This window comes from Macrobrachium rosenbergii, chromosome 48 (genome assembly GCF_040412425.1).
Source record: "Macrobrachium rosenbergii isolate ZJJX-2024 chromosome 48, ASM4041242v1, whole genome shotgun sequence".
NCBI lineage: Eukaryota > Metazoa > Arthropoda > Malacostraca > Decapoda > Palaemonidae > Macrobrachium > Macrobrachium rosenbergii.
In genome coordinates, this window is record NC_089788.1 from 59528366 (window position 1) to 59549762 (window position 21397).

Sequence of the window (21397 nt, forward strand, 5' to 3'; positions counted from 1 at the left end):
AATGTTGTGGTCATCTGTTTGAATTGGATACTGCATTATGGCAGATCATTTCAGGTTTCATAACTTTTTGTAGTGAATGTGTTATTGTTATGATTATTTCGACTTGGTTGCATAAGACCATCGAGTTTTATTTCATATTTTTTTAAGTTGGAGGATGAGTGTTTCGCCTTTTATCATGTCTTCTTGCTATTGCTTCAGTCATTTAAATCCTTATTTTATTATGCGTTACACTACAGTTGACAAAAAAATGATTATATTTTTTTTACTGAAATTCATTTTCATTTAGATACCAATCTAGCACTTCACTTATTACCATTTTTTTTTACTGAAATTCATTTAAATTTAGATACCAATACAACACTTTAGTTATTACAGTTATTTTTTTTTTTACTGAAATTCATTTTCATTTAGATACCAATCCAACACTTTACTTATTACCATTTTTTTTTTTTTTACTGATATTCATTTATGTTTAGAGACCAATCCAACACTTTACTTATTACAGTTATTTTTTTTACTGAAATTCATTTTCATTTAGTTACCAATCCAACACTTTACTTATTACAGTTATTTTTTTTTACTGAAATTCATTTTCATTTAGATACCAATCCAACACTTTACTTACTACCATACTGCTCTCGAGACATTATTCATGCTAACTCTTAATTCTGTGGTAAACTGTTGTTGATAAATGTGTTTTCTAACAAGTTGTTATCATGTTGTCTTTGTATGATTGTTGCTTATTCACAGAATTTAAATTTATTTTTATCTTTTCTCTGGAAAGAAGACAAGGAGAAAATTTATTGCAAAGCAAATTACTTTTGCCTGATGGTCTCACTTTTTTTTTTTTTTTTCAGGGTAATCCTCCATCCAATGGAGATTCCACACACACATGTTCCTGTATTATAGACCAAATTTTTACTGGCGGATTGCAGTCTGATGTTGTATGCCAAGCATGCAAGTGAGTACTTAATTAGCTCGATCTCTAAATCTTTTGTACTTTGATAAGATGGTACTTTAAGAAAGGCCATCATATTACGAGATTGTGACAAAGATTGTGACAAAAGTTTAGTATTGCAATGAGTAGGATAACACCAGACTTTGCCATTTTTATAGTGTATTAAGTATGCAAAAGCCAAAGGGACTGCTAACCTTCGGTACCATTTACTTTATTCCACATGAGACACACTTGCAGTGATATCTCCATATTTGTTCTGTGGAGTTAAGAATAAAACTAGATCATATAGGTGATGTAATTGTTTTGGTTTTTTTAATGGCTCAACCTGACTGATGCCATAAGCATGGCTGATTATGAAAACTGCAGTAGTATGACAGTCAAATTACACTCTATTGCTTAAAGTTACTGGGTAAGAAAATAAACCATCGCCAGCATTGCTTATGATTTTGGAAGTTGCTAAAAAACTTATATAACCATGAGAACCTTTCCCCAAATGAAACACAATAAACCTAAAGAGTCACAAATAAGTTCATTTGATGCTAGATATATAATTCAGATGTGTACACTAAATTCAGATATATACGCTACAGTAGTCCTGTAATACTGTATACCAGATTACTTCATGCCAATCATCTGCATCCCATTAACCTTGAGATTAAAGTCGATACAAAATATGAATGCCCAAGCAAGAGTTAATTTTGGGGAAGGATGAAATTAAATTGCAATACAGTACTATAAAATCCAAACACAACCTGAATTATTGCGTACTTGTGAAAGAAACTCCACAAGTCCACCTGCTGGATATTGGTATCTCTCAGCCACAAGAACTAAATAGTGAATAAGCCCATATTGTTTTTAACATATACTGCTCTGCTAGACCAGAGGTGTATATCTGACTCAAAGGCTGGCATGATGTATTTGTTTTTAAGTGCTGTAAAAATTGGTCCAAACAATTGTGTAAGTTGGATATCTTGGTAGCAAAACGTGAAACGGGACACAAGAAGTAAACAAATGAAAAGCAATGTAATTTCAGTACACCATACCAGGCCTAATGTTGGCAATTGCAACCCTCCTATCCCTATGGATCAGTACTTACTGTTCATCAGTGCAGCAAACTGGCAAATATTTCTGTGTCTGCTGAAGACAGCAAAATTACAGGTTTCTTGTGAAGTACATGCCAGTTTTATAAGAATGAAAGGAATAGTCTTATCAGCCTTGCAAGTATTGTAAGAATGAATAGTAGTAATTAATCACCCTTCAAGTTTGGAATAGGGAAATTTGTTCTTTTGCAAATCTCCTTTAGATTTATATACCAAACTGATAGCTAATTCTTGAGGTTTACTAATAACTGATGCTTGATTTATCAGGTTAAGAACCTCAAGAGCTATTGGTACTATATTTGGCAGTACTGTACTATTTGATGTGAATAAAAAATGTTAAAAAATTGTTTCTAGTAAAAACTGATATTTTTATGAAATACAACAGAACTCAGGACCTCGACGCTAATCTGTTTAGAAGAAGCGTCAAGATGCGATGCAGTCAAGATCCGAATAAATTTTTCCCATAAGAAATAGCTGAAAATGGATTAATCTGTTCTGGATTGCCAGGTTATTACCCTAACCTTGCCTATTTATACAAAACATTACACAAAAATTACAGTTAAATAAGTTCAGAGTTAAATAACATAATTTAAACAAGAAACAAAATATTAAAAAGTTTTTAACATTGATGACGATCTGGACCTGTGGACATGGATGTGGGGAGGATGTATGGAGAGAGTCTTTGTTAGGAAGGGGAATCCCCTTCCATAAAAACAACTGTTTTCTATATGGGTTAACTAAATTACCATCAACAATATCAGTAACACTGTTAACCAGTTCCTTATCACGATGATTCTTTTCAAAATACTCTTGGACTTTCTCCCAGTGAAGAAGCATTTCTAAGATTTCTGAAGAAGTTCACTCCCTCTTGCTTTCCTCCTCTTCAGACATCTCCTCAGCCAAAATCTTCTGCTGCTGCTCTTGAAGTTCTTGGAGTTCCTCTGTTGTGAGTTCAGTGCTGTGTTCTTCAACCAATTCCTCAACGTCATCAGCACTGACCTCCAGCCCATGGACTTGGCCACAGAATCAATTTCGTCAACATCTGGGTCAGGGAGAAGAAAGGCCTCGGCTTCAGGCCAAAGGTTTCTCTAAGCTGCTCTTAGAGTCCTCTTAGAGGCATCAGCCCATGCTTTGTTTATTAGCCTAACACAACTCAAAATATGGAAATGTTCCTTCCAGAATTTGGCCAAGATTAGGCTGGTTTTACTGGTCACTTCGAAATGCGTATGGAACAGTGCCTTAGAAAACAGTTTTTTGAAATTAGAAATGACCTGCTGGTCCATGGGCTGTGTTAGTGAGGTGGTTCTGGTTGACAAAAATTTTATTTTTAGCCAGCTAAATTCGTCTGCTAATTCATATTCCACGTCTTGGGGGTGGGCAGGGGCATTGTCTAAAATGAGAATTGCCTTGAGTGGCAAATGTTTTCCTCAGGGTATTTTTTTTACACTGGAGGGCAGACACTTCACAAATCCACTCCCTAAAAATTTGCCTTGTTACCCAAGCTTTAGCATTTGATTTCCACAAAGCATTGAACTTGGCTTTATTTTTAAATCACCACTAGCATTTGCACACAGTAACAAAGTTAGTGTATCATTTATTGGTTTGTTGTGTGGCAGTTTCTTTAACTCTTCAGTAACATAGGCCCTGTGTGGCATTTTCTTCCAAAAGTGTCCTGTCTCATCACAAAGATTTGATTTGGCATAAAGCCACTTTCATCAACAAATTGCTGAAACTCTTTCACATACTTTTTGGCAACATTTTGATCAGCACTCGCTGCCTCCCCATGCCTTACAACACTATGAATGTCACTTCTTTTCTTAAACATATCAAACCATCCCCTACCAGCCACAAACTCATGCTTGGTACTACTTGATCCAGGTTTGTTTTTCATAAGATCAGCATGCAAGGTTCAAGCCTAAGCGCAGATCATAGTCAAACACTGTCACCAGCAATCTTGTTTTTCGTTTATCCACACTAACAACAATTTTTCTAATTCATCTATTATGGGAGGCCTCTGTTTTGTCAAACTCTTAACCCCCTTAGCAACACTAGCAGTTTTTATTGCCTCTTTATGCTTTAATAATGTACTTGTGGTGGATCTCGGCAGGCTAAACTGAGACACTAAAGCAGTCACTTGAATGCCTCTTTCATACTTTTCAATAATCTCTTTTTAAGTTCAGTTGTGTTTCTTACCATTTTTCTTTTCTGCTTGTCTGCAATGGCTTTCTTGGGACCCATGTTTTTATATAAAAAAAAAAAAAAAAACTATACAAAAACAATCGGAGAACAGCTGAGCGAGGTTTAAACAATGCATAGGAACAACGCCAACTGGCGCCGACTGACTGAGACACAAAACACTTTTACAAAAATCACATGGTTTATTGGGTCGGATTTCATTTTTTGTTCAGGCTCCGATGAAAAATGTACCTGACATTTTGTGTCAAAATCCGGTTACGTTGAGTTCTGATACAGTCGAGGACTGGGGTTCTACTGTATAGAGACTATGGCAAATTAAAACTGATATTTTGTGGAAGCTCTGTTGGATGATACTGTAGGTGGTAAAGTTAAGCACATCAGGTTTTATCAGGTGGCGGGGAAACTTTTGTAAATAGGTGAAATGCTTTTCCTGACATTTGATACATAATGCTGTTGTTGCTCATAATAACATATTTGTCTGTTACGAACTCAGAGATATAACTGCAAAATAAACTGGCTCTACAAATACATGTAATAAATAGTGTATAGTATAGCCTAGCTAAAATGTAGCCTATCACAGAATTTGTGCCTGATTCTTCCTGAGATGTAAAAACACAAAACTCATTTACTATAAAAAAAAATACTACAAATAAACATCAGAATGTTTCTTTTTCAGCATAAATCTGGAACAGTTTCTATTGATATTTATGTAATACAGTTCTGTATTGGACTTAATACGGTAATCTAGAAGTCTGGAACAGTTTCTATTGATATTTATTTAATACAGTTCTGTATTGGACTTAATACAGTAATCTAGTGTTATATATATGTAAGTGTAGTACAGATATTTTACAGTCTATATATGTACAGTATGTGTGTATATGTACAGAGATACATTGTGTTAGTGTAATACAGATACATTATGTTTGGGTAAACAATGCACACACTGTGCCCCCCTCCCCTCCATCAGGAAGGTTTAGTCTTCTCTGCAATGGAAGTTGGGAGCCATGTTGTCTGTTGCCATTGCCTTCTAGGCAACATCACTGATTTTACCTTCACTGAAATTATTTGATGATGAGAAGGAAAAGTTTAGGAGGTTGTAGGTTTGGGAAAGAAAGCACTGACTTTTCGTCCTCTCTCGGAAAGTCAATGCTACAAGTCAACTTGTAGTCAGTTGTTGTTTTGAGGCGACAGGACATAACATTTTACTTTTCTCAAGACAAGTTTCATCTGAGAGACTTCAGCTCTAGAATAGTCCAGTTACAGATACCTATTTACTCTTTTTGAATAGAAGGGTAGTGGTGGTGGTAGGAAGGAAATGAATCGACAGTCAGGAGACTTTAATCACCTTTGCAGTCTCCTTCAACCCCCCTGTGGGTTCAAAAGGAATTGTGGCCAAGCCTTTTGGGGCAGCCACACCATCTGTGGTGTTGGGAGACACCCTCCTCCAGGCAAACTGAGTCAAGGTGCTCAGATTACTTCCTGTAGGAAGGGCAGGGGGGTCTTCCAGCCTTTAGTCCTACCACCCCAGCCTTGGCTAGGAAGGTAGGTAAGCGGGAAGAAAAAATGAGGGGGTTGCTGTGGTTGGCAACACCCCTCTCCAGGTGCAAAGAGTAGGGGATTGCTTGTTATGCCATTAGGCAGTGTGGCAGAGACATGGGGCAGAGCCCTAGTTTGTCTGTGTCCTTCAGGATGGGTACAGGATACCCTTCAAGGACCATGCCACTCTTCCTCCCCAGTCTCAGGTATTGGTATTGATTCCGGTCTGTCAGCAGAGGTGAAAAGAATTTTGGGTAAGAACATGTTGGAAGTCATAGATGACTAGTCTCCATGGTTTTACATTAGCCTTTTCTCTGGTAAAGGCAACTGGTGGCTGAAGACTGATCATCATTCTCTATCTGTTGATCAAGTTTCTTCCAGCTTTAAGTTGGAAACAACTTAAAGCTCATCAAAAAGGGCAGCTTCATGCTTTCTGTAGATTCAAAGGACTCATTGGAAGAACCTCCACTTTATCTCCCATGGAACTCTTTACCAGTTCAAAGCTCTGTGCCCCAGACTGGCATCAACCTACCTGTAGGGGGACAGTGCTGTCAGTCCACCTCACATGGTGCAATGGACCTTTGACTGGGAGCTCACACTCTTTGTGCTAGCCTTAGCTCAGTGAAGTGTATTGGCAAGTTCACAGAGTTTTATGTGGTCTGACACTTGGAGGGTTAGGAATCTCTTGATCTTGTTTGTTTGTGGCAAAAAATCAGAACATGTTTGTTTCTGACAGATATAAGAGCATCTAAGTTCCCTTTTAAGACTCTGTTGGTGGTCACCAGGACAAGGTGCTTTTATGCTTAGTGCAAGCCATAAGGTACTATCTAGGAAGGACCCAACCTCTTTGGCCAGTGTGGGTGCTCCATGCAGTAATCAGACAAGTTTTCAACTATTGTGAAGTCTACATTTGTAGTTTGGGTGAAAGCTCACAAAGTCAAGGGGTGGGACCACCCCTGGCATTTTGGGTCAATGTTGTGGTGTCACACATAATGAGGACCAGTTCTTAGAAACATCAGACTTCCTTTACCTTACTTTACCAGAGGGATGTTGCACACAAGTCCCTGCACCACATCTCCATGTAGTTATCCAAGCTCTTCTCAGACAAAAAAAGTACAGCAGCATGCCTGAATACGTGGTGAGCTTAAGTCTGGGGTGAATGGTAGAGTGGCTGGTCTTCTGTCCTGCTAGGGCTCAGGGCCGTATAAGCCCTGTCATCCCTATGCCAGATCAAGTAGGTGGTTACTGGAGTCATTGATCCCCTGCTCAGTATCATGAAATTCCTGTGTGGAGATTCAACTTGCCAGTCAGTTGAGAGACAACCTCTCACTTGAGGGGTGAGTCTCATATTAAATGTGATGGTTGGTATTCCCATAGGAAGGAAATATAATTTTTAAATAGTTTGTATTTTTCCCCGAGTAAACAAACCAGAGCCTTTTATTATCTCACCTCAACCAACCCACTTAGTCCCTGATGCCAAAGGAAAAGTGCTTGGTGACAGCAGGCGATTGGTAATTCCACCATCCTACCAGTAGTTAACTATCTTGTTTCTAGATATCAAAGACCACTTCCAGCTCAGGATAAGGAAAATACTTACTTTATAAAAGTCTCTGGTTTGGATACCTAGGAAAAATACAAATTACTTTTAAAAATATATTTTTACTGTTTTATTATAGTTGCTATAATACTTGATACAAGCCATGTTTTGGGTGAAGGTTTCAATATTTTTAATTCAAACCTGGCAATTTGCTGCTTACATTTCAAAGAAATGGCAAGGTTCAACCTTCCAACTAAAGAGGAATACAGGTAACAAGTGATTAAAGGAGTTGTGATCAAACAAACCCATTGTTTATAACAGGAAAATATTTTTGTACAGACCTATTAATCTTATGGTGAGTGCCCTCCCAGCCCCATGAATACACTCTTTCATGCCATGAAAAGTGAGGCTAAAGCATCTACAATAATAGTAAGGCACCAGTACCAGTAAGTATGGATATTGGAGGATTATTTCATCTTGATTTATGCAAGCAGGGTGTGACTGGGGGTTTCCATGACCATAGATTATCACTAGTATTATCAAGTTTAACAAGTTTAACAAAACCACTTTGTTGCAATTCAAGAATCTCAAGGCTCGCCAGAAGGAAATTTTTTTTAAATGGTGTGAAAAGTGGAAATTGGAACATTAGGTGGGAAGGGAGCAAAGGGATTGGATGAAAAGTTAAAGGCAGAACGGGAGATTATAGCTGGGACAGGGATTGTTACAGGGTCATTCCCCTTATGGTGAACTCATATCGCAGCCATAGAAACAAGGTAGTATATGATCAGTGTCTTTTTATGAAAAAACTTTTTTTTATAAAAACTGTTTTAGTGATGCTAAAAATGGAATGGCTGTGTTGAAATGCACCCTTAGTTGATATTAATCAAGTCCTTTTAGTAACATTTAAGAACTCATTGATATTATTTCTCTTACAGCGGAGTTTCAACTACAATTGATCCTTTTTGGGATATATCTCTGGACCTTGGGCCATGTCCATACAGCAGCAGTAAATCAGAGAAGAGTGTTCCAACCTCTCTTACGGACTGCTTAGAACGGTTCACTAGGCCGGAACATCTAGGTAATTCCAAATTCCTAGAGTTGGTTTAATATAATCAGTGGTTTCCTTGATGCTCAAATAATAGTCTAATTATAAAGTAGCTAATCATCCATTTCCTTCTACTTGCTAGTCATAAACACAAACAATTTCATTAACAGCAAATTGTATAAAGGTTGTTAATTTTCTACAGTGACTCCTATGGATGATGTGTTGTAATTTTAGTGCTGTATTTAGGCTATGAACTATAAGTTGTACTGTTTAATGGAGATTGTTAGGTTAGAACTGAGTGTAAATGCTCTGGGATAATAGTTTTTATATTCAGCTGACAAATTTCTCTCTCTGAGCTGGCCCAAAGAATTTGATATTAATAATAATGTTTAGATTTTACATATTAAATAACTATTATTTTAATGGGGTCAGTTGAAATGATGCAGATTCTGATGAAATTTCTTTGATGTTTCCAAAACTTGACATTTGTTTGTTGGTTTTATTTTGGGTGTTTATATAAATGTTTGACTGTTAGTGTTACTCTAGTCTGTACATAAAAGGATTAGGTTTTGTGGACCCTTCATCAAATAACCATGGCTCAAACAAAGTGACCAATTCTAAAAGGCATCAAAATTATGTGTACAGTATACCATTCATTATTGTATGAATAATTCCACATTCTAACATTGGGCTTGATCTGTTTTAATTTGTTACTCATGCTCATTATCCATTATATTCTGCCATTCATTGATTATAATGGGTTTTAGAGATGTTATTTAATTACTGAAAATATGTGTGTGATCTTAATGCATAGGAAATGCTATACGCAATCCAATAGATATGATGCAGGCCAATTTTATAAATATCACACTGAATTAAATCACTACTTCATTGGCTGAAGAACAGCATTACAACCAATTATTTTATTTATTTTTATAGTACTGTAATAATATTCATTCAGTAAAGAATTAATTTTATTTCCTCTGTTATACATCTTAGTTTAGGTGGGGGGGGGATTGTAAAAAATTCCTTATGTTTTGAGATATTTAGGATTATGATCTTTAGAACATTATGCAGATTAGCAGATTTTTTATCCAGGTATTAGGTCTCTTGATAACACTGCATAAATTTGATGAGTTGCATTTTAAATTGTGCTCTTCTCTCCTCTCTCCAGGAAGTAGCGCAAAAATAAAATGTAGCAGTTGTCAAAGCTATCAGGAATCAACAAAGCAGTTAACAATGAAAAAACTTCCAATAGTTTGTAGTTTCCATTTAAAGGTAAGTGTATTGGACAATCTGAATGTTGTCAGTGATTCATAGTTTATGTTGATATCTTCGTTATGAAAATGGCAGATGCCATTTGAAAACTGTTGAATGTGTTGAATGTTGTACTGTTAATTGATGGATATGAAACTGTCAAGAGATTACTTTGAATTTAAAAAAAAATGGTTTTAGATGTAACTGTAGGCTCCTTTCTTGTAGCCAACCCTTCAGATGGAGTTTCAAGAGGTAGCCAGGTGTCGATGATGTAGATAGGCTTATATGAGGCACGTTTACTACTTCAAAGAATTTTTGTAATACTGAACATATGAAAACCCTTTTAAAAAAAGGAAATGAAAAGAAAACCTTGTTTTGAAACGGTTTTTTTTTTGGCTAACAAGAATTCATGCCATTGAAATAATTGTCTTTTAAAAACTCCACATCCCATCCTTTATTTGGAAGATGTGCAGCAACAATTAGTGTGTACATATTATAATTAATGTAAACTTTTCTTTGTATTTTCAGAGGTTTGAGCATAGCAACAGGTTACATAAGAAAATTTCAACATTTATATCTTTCCCAGAACATTTAGATATGACTCCTTTTATGTCAAATAGAAGAAATAACAACAACAATCACAATGGAGTCACAACACATCCTACTGACATAAATAATAGGTGAGTAAACATCTTTCTTGCTGCTGAGTTACTATTGATAATAATGGAATAAATTTCCTTTTTGTTGATTGGAGTATCTATACTAATAGTTTTAGGGTATATCTCTCATAACAGTTGAGTAATTGGACATTGGTATTTTGTCATTAAACTTGGAAATTCACAATTTTGGATTTGATCAGCTGGTTTAATTAACTGGGAGTTTAAATTCAAGATGCCTTTTAGGTAATTTGTTAACCATGATTTAAGGTCTCATTGTATGTCACTACTTCATACATATTTGTTCCAGGTACTCACTTTTTGCAGTTGTTAATCACGTAGGCAATTTAGATGCTGGGCATTACACAGCGTATGTCCGGCAGCATCGCGATCAGTGGTACAAGTGTGATGACCACATGATAACCCGAGCCACTATCCAGGATGTTTTGCAGAGTGAGGGGTAAGATTACCAGTTTATTTATGACCTTAAATTCGTTTATGTTACAGACAAGATTATTTTATCTTGAAAGGTATATCAAGTAAAGGTGAAGATCAAGGTATAGAACATGTCACTGTAATAAAGCCTCAGCAATTTTAAGGATGGCCTTGCCCACCAACCAACAGAGTTCACTATGACCAAAAGATAATCTCTGGAACTATTCCACTGTCTGACTGTTTGCATTTAGATCACAGTATTCCTTCATTAATCCTGTTGTAAATGTATCCTGCCAAGCCAGGAAGAAACATCAGCCTTACTTATGTGAACATTTTCCTGTATATTTTACATTTACATGTACAGTATACTCTATTTAGCAAAGGAAAAGGATACCCAAATGTGTCTCCACCCTACAGAAGTAAGAATTACAGGGTAAATATCAGGCAACACTAAAATGACCTATGCACTGCATGAGAAAGTACTAAGAAATTGAGGTGGTGAAATAAAAATTAAGCTTATGGAGCCATAGTATATGAAGCTGGCACGAAGAGGGTCTTCTCCATTTTTGTTTGTACTATGCATAAAGCTTATAGAAGGGTCTTGGATTTCTGAGCATTTAATGTAGGTCAAGCTTTGATGTTCTGTGGCATGGAGTTTCTATTATGCCTTAAAAGATTTTCCATTTACTGTGAGTTTTTCTGAACATATCCCCATAGTGAGTAGAGGAGCATCTTTATTAAATTTACAAAAACTGTAGTTTATTAGGAATGGAATGAAATATAAAATTTAGGCTAAGTGCTGGGATCTGTGAGGTCATTCAGTGTTAAAGAAAATTTAGAGTAAAAAGGTTTTAGCGTTTAAAGGAAATTGAGAGTAAAAAGGTTTTAATGTGTAACAGGAGGAAAACCTCGCAGTTGCACTATGAAACAGTTGTTAGGTGGACAGCAAGGTGGAAGGAAGATGATGTGAGTGGAAGTATAGTACTTAAAAGGAGTGAAAGGGACGCTGCAAAGACCCTTAAGTAATGACTACAGTGCAACGCATGAGGTGCACTGATGGTACTAACCCCCAGTGGGTTGCAGTTCTTTAGATAAAATTTAAATTTTACTATTAAAGACAAACCCTATGGGCCAGCCCTATGTGAGCATTTTAACTCTGTGGCATCATTAAACTTCCTAGAGTTAATAATGGGAAGTGAGTGTTATCAAGTCTTAACCAACATATTAAATGACAGACAGTATAGTGCACCAGTGACAATGGCATTTGTGTTGCCAATATTAATTGGCTATCAGTAAATTAATATGTTTAAAGTTTGGACATGTATTAATTAATCCATCTAAGAATTAGATACCAATTTAAAATAGGATTACTTGATAGCCACCTTTCAAGGTCCTGCTTCTGCTTGGAAAGGTAGTGCAAAATTGACAGATAAAATATTTTGTGATGATCTTAGTTGTAACCAACAGCATATCATAGTATGAAGAGCCACATCGCTGGGTGAATTTCTGCATAATTTCCAGCATTTCTGGGAGTGCCATAAAAGCACTTGAAAATTACTGTCCAGAAATTTCCTTGTCTGTCAGTTAAACTCTCCATACAAATACAGGCAGTCCCCGGTTAGTGGCGATCTGGTTTTATGGCGCTTGTCTAGTGACAAAAATCGGCAATTTTTGGCGCCAAAAGTCATCGATTTCTGCTTAACAGCGTTGATAATTGGGTATTGGCGCTGATACACATCTAACAGAGGTGCCAATACCCAATTATCGATAAACCCCGAAAATTGCCGACAAAGCGCCGAAATTATTGCCTAATTTCGGTTAGTGGCGATTTTCAGTTATCACATTATTAGAACGGAACCCTGCCGTTAACCGGGGACTGCCTGTATGTGAAACTTGTATGGATACTGAACTTTGTTGGATCCTTATGCATGTAGATACTAAAGGAGAAAGGTGATCTTTCAAATAAAACATGAAACTCTAAGAATATTTACTCTTTCTAGAAACTATTAAGCACCACAAGTAATTCTGTATAGGCACAATGCACTAACTTTTACTATTGGTGCCCTCTTCTCACCTTTTCTATTTGGTACAAATCTGGTGTGCAGACAGAATTAAGGAATTAAGCATTTGACAGAAGAAATGGAACATTCCAGGCAGACTGGGAACAATCCAAGCAGTTAGGTTGTCTTTCCCATTACTGACTATTGCTTTGCTGGCACTATTATTCACTTGTAACTTGGGATAGGAGCATGAATAAACAAAAATATGGTGTTTGTAGCTATGGAACATGAATTATTATTAGTTATTATCAAGTCCCTTTTCAGTAGACCAATAAGAAAGAATTAAGCTTCATTTAGTTTTTAAAATTGAGAATAGTAAGGTTTTTGCCACTGAAAGAAGGGAATGTTTAAAGCTGTGTTAATAAAGGATTCAGATATATCATTGTTAAAGTAATGTAAGTTTTTAAGACTGAAAATAAAAAAAAATGTTTTGTATGAAGAATTCCCATTTGCAAATTCAGATAATTTTATTTTATCAGGTACGTACTTTCAAATGTTTTGCTTGAAGAAAGAATTCCCATCTGCAAGTTCAAAAACAATTTTGTTTTTTTCAGGTACCTACTCTTTTATCACAAGCAGATTCTGGAGTATGATTGAAAAAATTTGTATCAGTTCCACATTGAGTTTCATGATTATTCTTTTCTGTAATCTCAACTGACTTTCAAAGCCTGATTATCATGCTCTGACAGAGAAAATAAAATGCCAGGAGTCAGTGTTCTGACAGAGCAGCTCACTCGGTCAAATTGACGTTTGGTGCAAACAGATGGGCAAGTCTGTTTATGACAAAGAAACTTCATCTACGTCTAGCAGTGGCTCATCATCCTTTGAATGACCGTAGCAGTTGTGTGGGAGTCTCAAGTGCATATTGAGAGTGAAATGTAATTGCAAAGAGCTAAACCTTTGCAGTAAGAAATAGCAGGGTTTTGCAGTGTCCGGTTACAGCTGATATTTATTATTTAGTGTAATTAGTGCTTTATACCCCATTTCATTTTGCCATTCATGCTCTGAAAGGTGAATAGGTGTGAATTTAATCTAGTCCGTTGCCTCTAATTTTACATTTGGGTCCAGAATCAGTGGAAAACAAGATAAAGTAAAATCTTTGAAATATTTACAGTAGTTAATGAAATGGTTCAGAATATTTTCATGTGGTAATTTACAGCAGAAATATTGAGGTCTGTGTGTACTTTTTCATTTAAGTAGCACTTGTCAGAGTATTATATCCATTTACTGAGTTTGACATAAAATTTAAAGTAAATGCAGTGGCTTATGTGGGGGTCAGATCATATGCATAACATAGAAAAGTGGATATTTGAGTTACCTTGGACGGGTATCTAACTGGGATGGAACACTTGTGGTTCCTGGTGTCGGTTGTGGGAACAGGATCTAATAATTAATAATTCTTCTTGGGGTCAAGAAGCTTCATACGTAGTAATATTCTCTCATTTAATTTTTCTACCAAACATTTTGTTTGTTTTTGAGCCTATGGCTTTTTCATTAGGAGAATATTGATTTCATAAGTTTCATTCATAGGGCTGTGTAATAATCATTTGATTCTTAATGGATTGAGATATTTAATACACAAACAGTATTATGGGCATTTTTTTTTTATTATTATAATTGTATGTATCTTTAATTGTCATGTCTAATGTTGGGAATATATTCTGCATGTTCATGTGTATGGGACTACTTAAAAAAGTGAAGTAAATCTTCAGGAACTAAGCCAAAGTTAAAAATTTTGGAGAGAGAGAGAGAAAAAAAGGATGGAGAATGTGTGTATACATGGATGGATGAATGCTGGCATGTTTGACAAGAGCACTCTTGAATTAAGCCCATTTTCAATCAAATGTACATCAATAGGGTAATCAATATATAGTATTCCTCTCTTCCTCTGCTGTGACTTGGTGGTTCATATGTTAGTCACTTGTCAAAAGTCGTCAGTGTGTGGATTGTCTGGCCTGATTTGTCCCTTGTAGTCTATTTTTTATTTTATTGATATTGAAAGGCCGAGACATTTTATAATTGGTTGTAAACAGTGGTCCATGTTTTTATTATGTTCATTACTTAAGGTTAAAGGAAGGTCATGAAGAATAGTTGCTATTTTACAACTTGATTTAAAAGTTTTGTTGATGCTGCAGAGTGAAAGTCGCAAGACTTAGTTGGTAATAGTCATGCTTCGGATGAACTTTGGCAAGTCAATAGACATTTCAGGCTAATTCTTGCTGTTGAAGAAGCATCACTTTCTGATAAAGTGGAGGGACTGCACCAGAGTTGCCTCCCCTAACATACCTCAAGTCCGCCACGTCATTATTTTGCCAATATATGGGTGCGAATAAATCTTGTAGATCTATAGGGTATCATATTGTGCAATTCTTTAGAAGTATAAGTAGGCTTTTGTACTCTTTTTGTAAATGCCTATAGTATCTTGTGCACAGGCAGATTTTAGACTGTTGGGTGCTGTTTAATGTCATTCAACATGGCAGAAATTCTTCTACAAGAACTTTAGACTTTGTATTTTTGGGAAAATGGATGTGAATTACACTCATTCTTACCTACGTTTTTGAAAGCTCCATTGCCATTATTTAGTAAGTTTGTCATAAATTAACAGTAGCAAGTATCATCGTGTAGCGTGAAAGTTACTTCAATAACCAGGTATGCAAGACATGCAGTGTGTGTTAGGATGTAGTTACGAAAAATTTTCTTCAGATTTTTACATTGCTGAGGTTTGTGTGTGTTAATCCTGGAGCAGATGTACGGAAATATTGTAGGGTACTTACTACTAGTTTTTTTTTACAGGATTCAAAGTTTTTAAATTTGTCATACCAGTTTTATATACTTTTGACCACAAAATTATAGAAATGGAAAAAAATATAGCCAACTAAGAAGCTGTTGCATATCTGTATGACATGGATTCTTTGTGTTTGCCACAGAAATGGTTATTTTGTAAATAACACAGGTGGTGTTAAGTGTATCTGGTTTTTAATCGTAAGGAATGGTTGGAGTTTTCCTAAAATTTTTATCAAAGCCGCTAAAGATGGTCTTGCTAATGAAATGGGAAAGTGTAAGTTTGGCATGGTACATGATGTGCCAAAAAGTATCAAGCCAGTCTTTGTTTTCTATTTATAATTTTTGTAATAGACATTGCAGATCTAAAAAGACCCAGTGTGTTGTCAGTATTAATGGTTTTGGAATAATATATCCATGTGCAATACAGATGTGTTCTTTGCAGATATTGTAAGAACATTCCACAACAAATGCAAGAGTTAGGTATTGTAATTAGTCCTTGCTTTTTTCAATATCATAATATCATCCAATCAGAAAGCTTTTATGTACATTCTTAAGATTGTGTTATTTATGACTACAGCTTCATCCTGCATGAACGGGTTAAGGTTTACTTTGATATGTTTATTTTCAGATCTTGCTTACACTATCACTGTTGTAAAGATGGTCGAGTTTGGCCTTGGGCAGCCTTTGCTGAATACCATGCATCTCAGGTGTTCTTTGTGTTTGTAGTTTGATAGATAGTTTTCAAGTGGATTATGGCATACTTAAGTACAAACCCTGTACTTTACATATTCTTTATATCCCAAAGGCAGTAAGTGTGTGTAGGATTCTAAATTGACGTATACTACTACTAATGTGCCAGTGGTGCTTAAAAGGTTAGGGCATGCTTCCAAAGAGGGATTGGGAAGCTACTTACTACTTTTCCAGTTTAACATTATGCTGCTGGTATCAGTGTAATGCAAGCATTGTTTGATATGCTGCTGGTATCAGTGTAATGCAAGCATTGTTTGACTGAGGTGGTATGAGATTTTTTTTATCATTCAGTTGAACCCCTCTCTTCCTTATTTCACTACCACAGTCAGTAATGAAATTTTGATATCAAAATACTAGTTTTCTTTGTGTACCTGTTGCCTGTTCTTTGCTTTCCTTATAATCATTGTCTAAAAATGTGAAGGCTATTTCACCTTTTACAAGGCTTCCCACATGTCTGAAAATGTGAAGGCTATCACACCTTTGACAAAAATAATCAGTAGTATAATTATATTTTATTATTTGGTGAAAATTAAATTTTTCTCCTTGTTCATCTGTGGCTGTTTCCTTGCCAGAAAGTGAAATGGTTTAGGTCATCCTCTCCTGCCCTGAAACTGAAGTGATTGGTGTCCTCTTGTCCATCCCTGAAGTTGGATAACATCAGTCCTCCTGTCCTGTTCTAGTGCAGAAAGGACCGGGGACCTCGTGTCTTGCTCTGAATTTCTGATCTGGAAGGTTTTCAAGCCTAATTTCCTGTCCTGAATTTGAAACTTCTGGGGCCTCATGGTCTATCCTGCAGCTGTTTGTTTCACTGTGAAACTGAAAAGACTAGGAGTAATGGTATCATGCCCTGAAATTATCTTTCTTGCCCATAACCTGATTTCATGTTCTGCTGTAATGCTACAAAGACTGGAGTCCTTGTATCTTTCCCTGGTTCTGCAATGAGCAATGTTAGGGGCCCTTGTATTCTGCCTTCTCTTGTGTTCTGATGCTGCAATGACAGTTGTCCCCATATTTTGCCCAGATGTCAAAATGACAGGGGTCCTCGTGTTCTGCCCTGATGGAAAAAACAAGTCTTGTGTTTTGCCCTGAATGGAAAAAACAAGTCGTGTTTTGCCCTGATGCTACAACAACAGGGGTCCTCATGTTTTGTTCTAATGCTGAAATGACAGGGGTTGTCATGTCACTCCCTGATGCTGCAGTGACGGGCCTTCACATTCTGCCATCATGTTACAATGAAGGAGGTCCTTGAGCCCTGTCTTGAGGCTGCAATACTGTCCTAAAACAGAAATGTTTGAGATCCTCTTTTTTTTCAATTTTGTGTTCTGCCACAAAGTTGGATGGGCTAGAAGTTCCACTGTTCTTTCATAAAAGTGGGAAAACTAGTGATATGATTATTATATCCTGCCATGAAGCTGATACAACATGGGCTATGAAAGACAAGGCCATAGATGTGGTTGTGAAACTGAAATTCCATTGTGGCTGTAAAGCCTGAAAGATGGAGTCACTAGTGGGATGACAATTGAGCTGAAACCAAGCAGGTCAGGATAACTGTCAAGCTTGAATGACAGTATTCCAAGTGGGATGACTGTCATACAGGAATTACAGAATCTTAAGAGAGTGACTACCAACCTGGAATCACAGGGGCTCTGGTGAGGTGACTGTCAGGCTGAAACAATGGAGTTTCTTTGAAGGGTGACTCAAGCTAGAGTGGCAGGGCTTCTAATCTGTCAGCTACCAAATAGCATGATGGAACCTTGTGTAGTGACTACCTTGGATGAATGAGTCTGCAAAGACTGTTGGTGTAGGCAACTGGAAAGATGAGGTGTCTCAGTGGTGGTTTTGAGGTTGGAGCAATGGAGCCTTCAGTCTGTTGTGGCATGAAAAGAAGAAACTCTTACATGCTCTTTGAAAAGAAGCAGCCTCCACATGCTCTTTGATGTTGGGATCACAGAAGGTGAAAAGAACCCCACATGCTCCGTGATGTTGGGATGATAGGTATGGAATGACACAGGGAGTAAAGTGCCATTATGAAACTTGAATAATGGAGTTTGTTGTATTTCTCATAGCTGGAATGAAAGGAGCTTCTTACTGTATTTCTTTCTTTAGAACCTTTAGGGCTATGACATATCTTAGCCATGAAACAATACTTTCTTGCACTCTTCCCTGAAGCTGGAACTTTGGGGGTCAAGGGTTCTGCCTTGAAGCTAGTTCATTAGAGTAGTCAGGCTTCAGTTGCAGTTCTGGGAAATCGGGTTTAGTTTACTCCTCTGGCAGGACCATGTTTATTGCACTGCCTTGAGTTTTGAACTAGGGACAGCGATGTGGCCTGAATGTGGAACAAAGATTTCATACCTATTCTGCTGCTGGAACAACCTGGCCTTGATTAGAGTTTTGAAGCAAGGACACTCTGGTCTCACTCTTACTCCTTTGTAGGAACATCCTTATCTTGTGTCCTACTGTTAAACTAGAAAGACCAACTGGTCTTTGGTTCATACCTGAAGGAACCAGAGTATTTTAGGATTTCTTATGATGGAAAAATCTGACAGAGTAGACTACCATTCATACCAAAATAACAGATGTGAGCATTGCCTACTTTCTTTGCAATTTTGGGAATTTATAAGTATGCAGTATACCACCAATGTTTGAACTTGTTGAACTAGAGGAAAAAATTAATTAGTACTAGTAAAAATATTTGTATATATTATATACAACTTACACAAGAACTCCAAAACAAAAGCTTAAAGGCAAAATTGTTTATAATTTTTTAGCATAAATTTACTTCAAGTGATGGATTTTGCCCTCACAGGAATGTCAAGTTTTTGGCTTCACAGGATCTTCTGCAAGAGGAAATGCTTGTAAGAAGGGCTGGTCACAGCCTACCTCACACTTTGCATAAAGGTTGGTAGTCATAATGATCATCAACTACAGGTAAATATTGAATAACCAAATTGTTCATGTCAGGTCAACAAAACAAACTTTCATAATTCACATTAAAACCCATTGCAGGGAAATAATGAAAAAAAATTCCATCATTTGGTTTAGTCACAGTGCTATCTCTTACTGCCACAGTTAGAAGATACCACCATTGCCAATGGTGTAATCATCTGTACACACCAGAAGTAAATTATTAGAGTGTATGTCACTACAGAAACACTATATTATATTAACTGTCCTACAATCCTTTATATCGTAAGCTTGCCCTCTATTCACTGCTGGTACTGTGTGTAGTAGGTCAATTTTGAAAGGTCTGCTTTCTCTGCCAGTAACAGATAAAGCTGAGGTTTGTACTTAGTTAAAATATAATATGCATAGATAAAAATAGGACATAACAATTTCTTTTTCTTGAATGTCCAAAAATTGAGTGGAGTTATCATAAAATTTTGCATATGAAAGAATAAATCTAAAGAAGTGTAGGAGGTGGCTATTGTGGTATCTGTACTTTTCTGTAAGTGTTCTTGCTTTTATTTTTCAACCTTTCATTTTGGATGGTTTGTGCTTCCTTTTTTTGTGACGAAAGTATCCCCAAATGAAGGTTTACATTGACATATCATTGGAAGGAAAGATATTGAATTATTTATGTGATAGATTGTATGTGTTCAGATGTTCACAAAGCTGTTCCTAGCGAGTGGCCAGAGCTTGTATGTATGTTCATATTGTCTGTCTGCAGTTGTGTTTCAAGTTGTAAAAGATTAGATTTTTTATGGAAGCAATGAGTGTAGGGAGTGAGTGTTGCCTTAGCTTGTATAACCACCTTGTGACCAGCCACTATCTGTGATACACGGCGGGGCGCCGCGCCCGGGCTTCATGTCAAGGCTCAGTCTCAGTAAACTTAAGTAACAGTCACGTTTCGTTTTTATAACCTGTCGTAGACTTATTAACTTCTTTTATTACAAACAAGGGTTGGATTAACTAATATTTATGGCTAGTTATAATAGGAATTGAATTAAACCACATAGTGGAAATTCTGAATTCTCAGAGGCCAGAGATATTGTTCTAAGAATGAAGTAAATAAATTATACTGTCTCATCTTCACTAGATTGGGTAAATAAGTGCAACTAAGTCAAAATAGCAAATTTTAAAAGTAATTTGGATTTTTCCTAACATAACCTGAAGTTCTTTATACCCTGTATAGGGATTTAGCTTGCAAAAATGAGCTGGATCATCTGTTTAACTTTCAGACAAGGTCATTAATTATTGAAAGGTAGGGGAAATCCCTACCCACCTGTCCATATGTACTCCAATTTGCCTTCCAGCCCAGGAATCAGAGTGAGGGGTGGCTGAGGTGGGCCATTAATGTAAAGAACTTCAGGTTTGTGTGTTAGGAAAAGAGCAAATTACTCTCAAAGCATGCAATCTGTTCCTATACTTACAAACTTTCACTCTATAAACAGGAGGCTTACCCATTGGTGGGAGAAATCTGGGTACTCTTAATCAACTGGTTGGTTCTTCCCACCCAGGAATACTGTCAAGTCCCCGCTCAATGCGTTCTCTGTGGAGAACATCCCGTTTTCTGTGGTGTCTTTCCTGACCTAAGGTCAAGCGGAATATATATTTATCATCAGAATTGTAAACTGTGTATTTGTTGTCTTTCAAAGCAGTCATGCATTATGTACAAGTAACAAGTTATTTATTTCATATGTCAGACGTTGTTTATCACTGTTCTCTGTATGAACCTGTCCTGTTTTTAAGGAACTAGTTTGACCTCAGGTCACCTGTAAATCTTTGTACCAGCGGTCTCTGCGAACTATGCAGATGGATGGATGGATGTATGATATTTAGGGCAAAAGCCCAGGCACTGGGGCCAAGAAGGCCATTCAGTGCCGTAATGGAGAGAAAATAAATTATGTTTAAGTTATGAATTCATGAAGGAAATGATTAATAAATAAAATTAAGTGATGTGACCAATACATAAGGGTATGAAGTTTAATGTACAGTATGATGTGATATATACATGAAAAATTTAATGTCATTAAAATTCTACGTGATGTAATAAATAATTAAAATTAAATATCGTTAAAAATTTTAACATTAAAAAGAGATGATAGCAGAAATATCTGCATCTCCCAAAATATCAGACAGG

The 21397-nt window shown here is 36.6% G+C and overlaps 1 protein-coding gene across 2 annotated transcripts in view; it reads left to right on the forward strand.

Annotated features, from left to right (window-relative positions):
- not (non-stop) overlaps nt 1–20160 on the forward strand; it is a 31690-nt gene extending 11530 nt beyond the window's left edge. For both annotated transcript variants that reach the window (XM_067091902.1, XM_067091903.1), the window contains exons 6-11: nt 858–961; nt 8266–8408; nt 9550–9653; nt 10161–10312; nt 10599–10748; nt 13338–20160. In XM_067091902.1, coding sequence (XP_066948003.1) covers nt 858–961; nt 8266–8408; nt 9550–9653; nt 10161–10312; nt 10599–10748; nt 13338–13380 — 696 coding nt within the window. In that variant the 3' untranslated portion in view covers nt 13381–20160. The remainder of the gene's footprint in view (nt 1–857; nt 962–8265; nt 8409–9549; nt 9654–10160; nt 10313–10598; nt 10749–13337) is intronic.
- Nucleotides 20161–21397: the final 1237 nt, after the last annotated feature.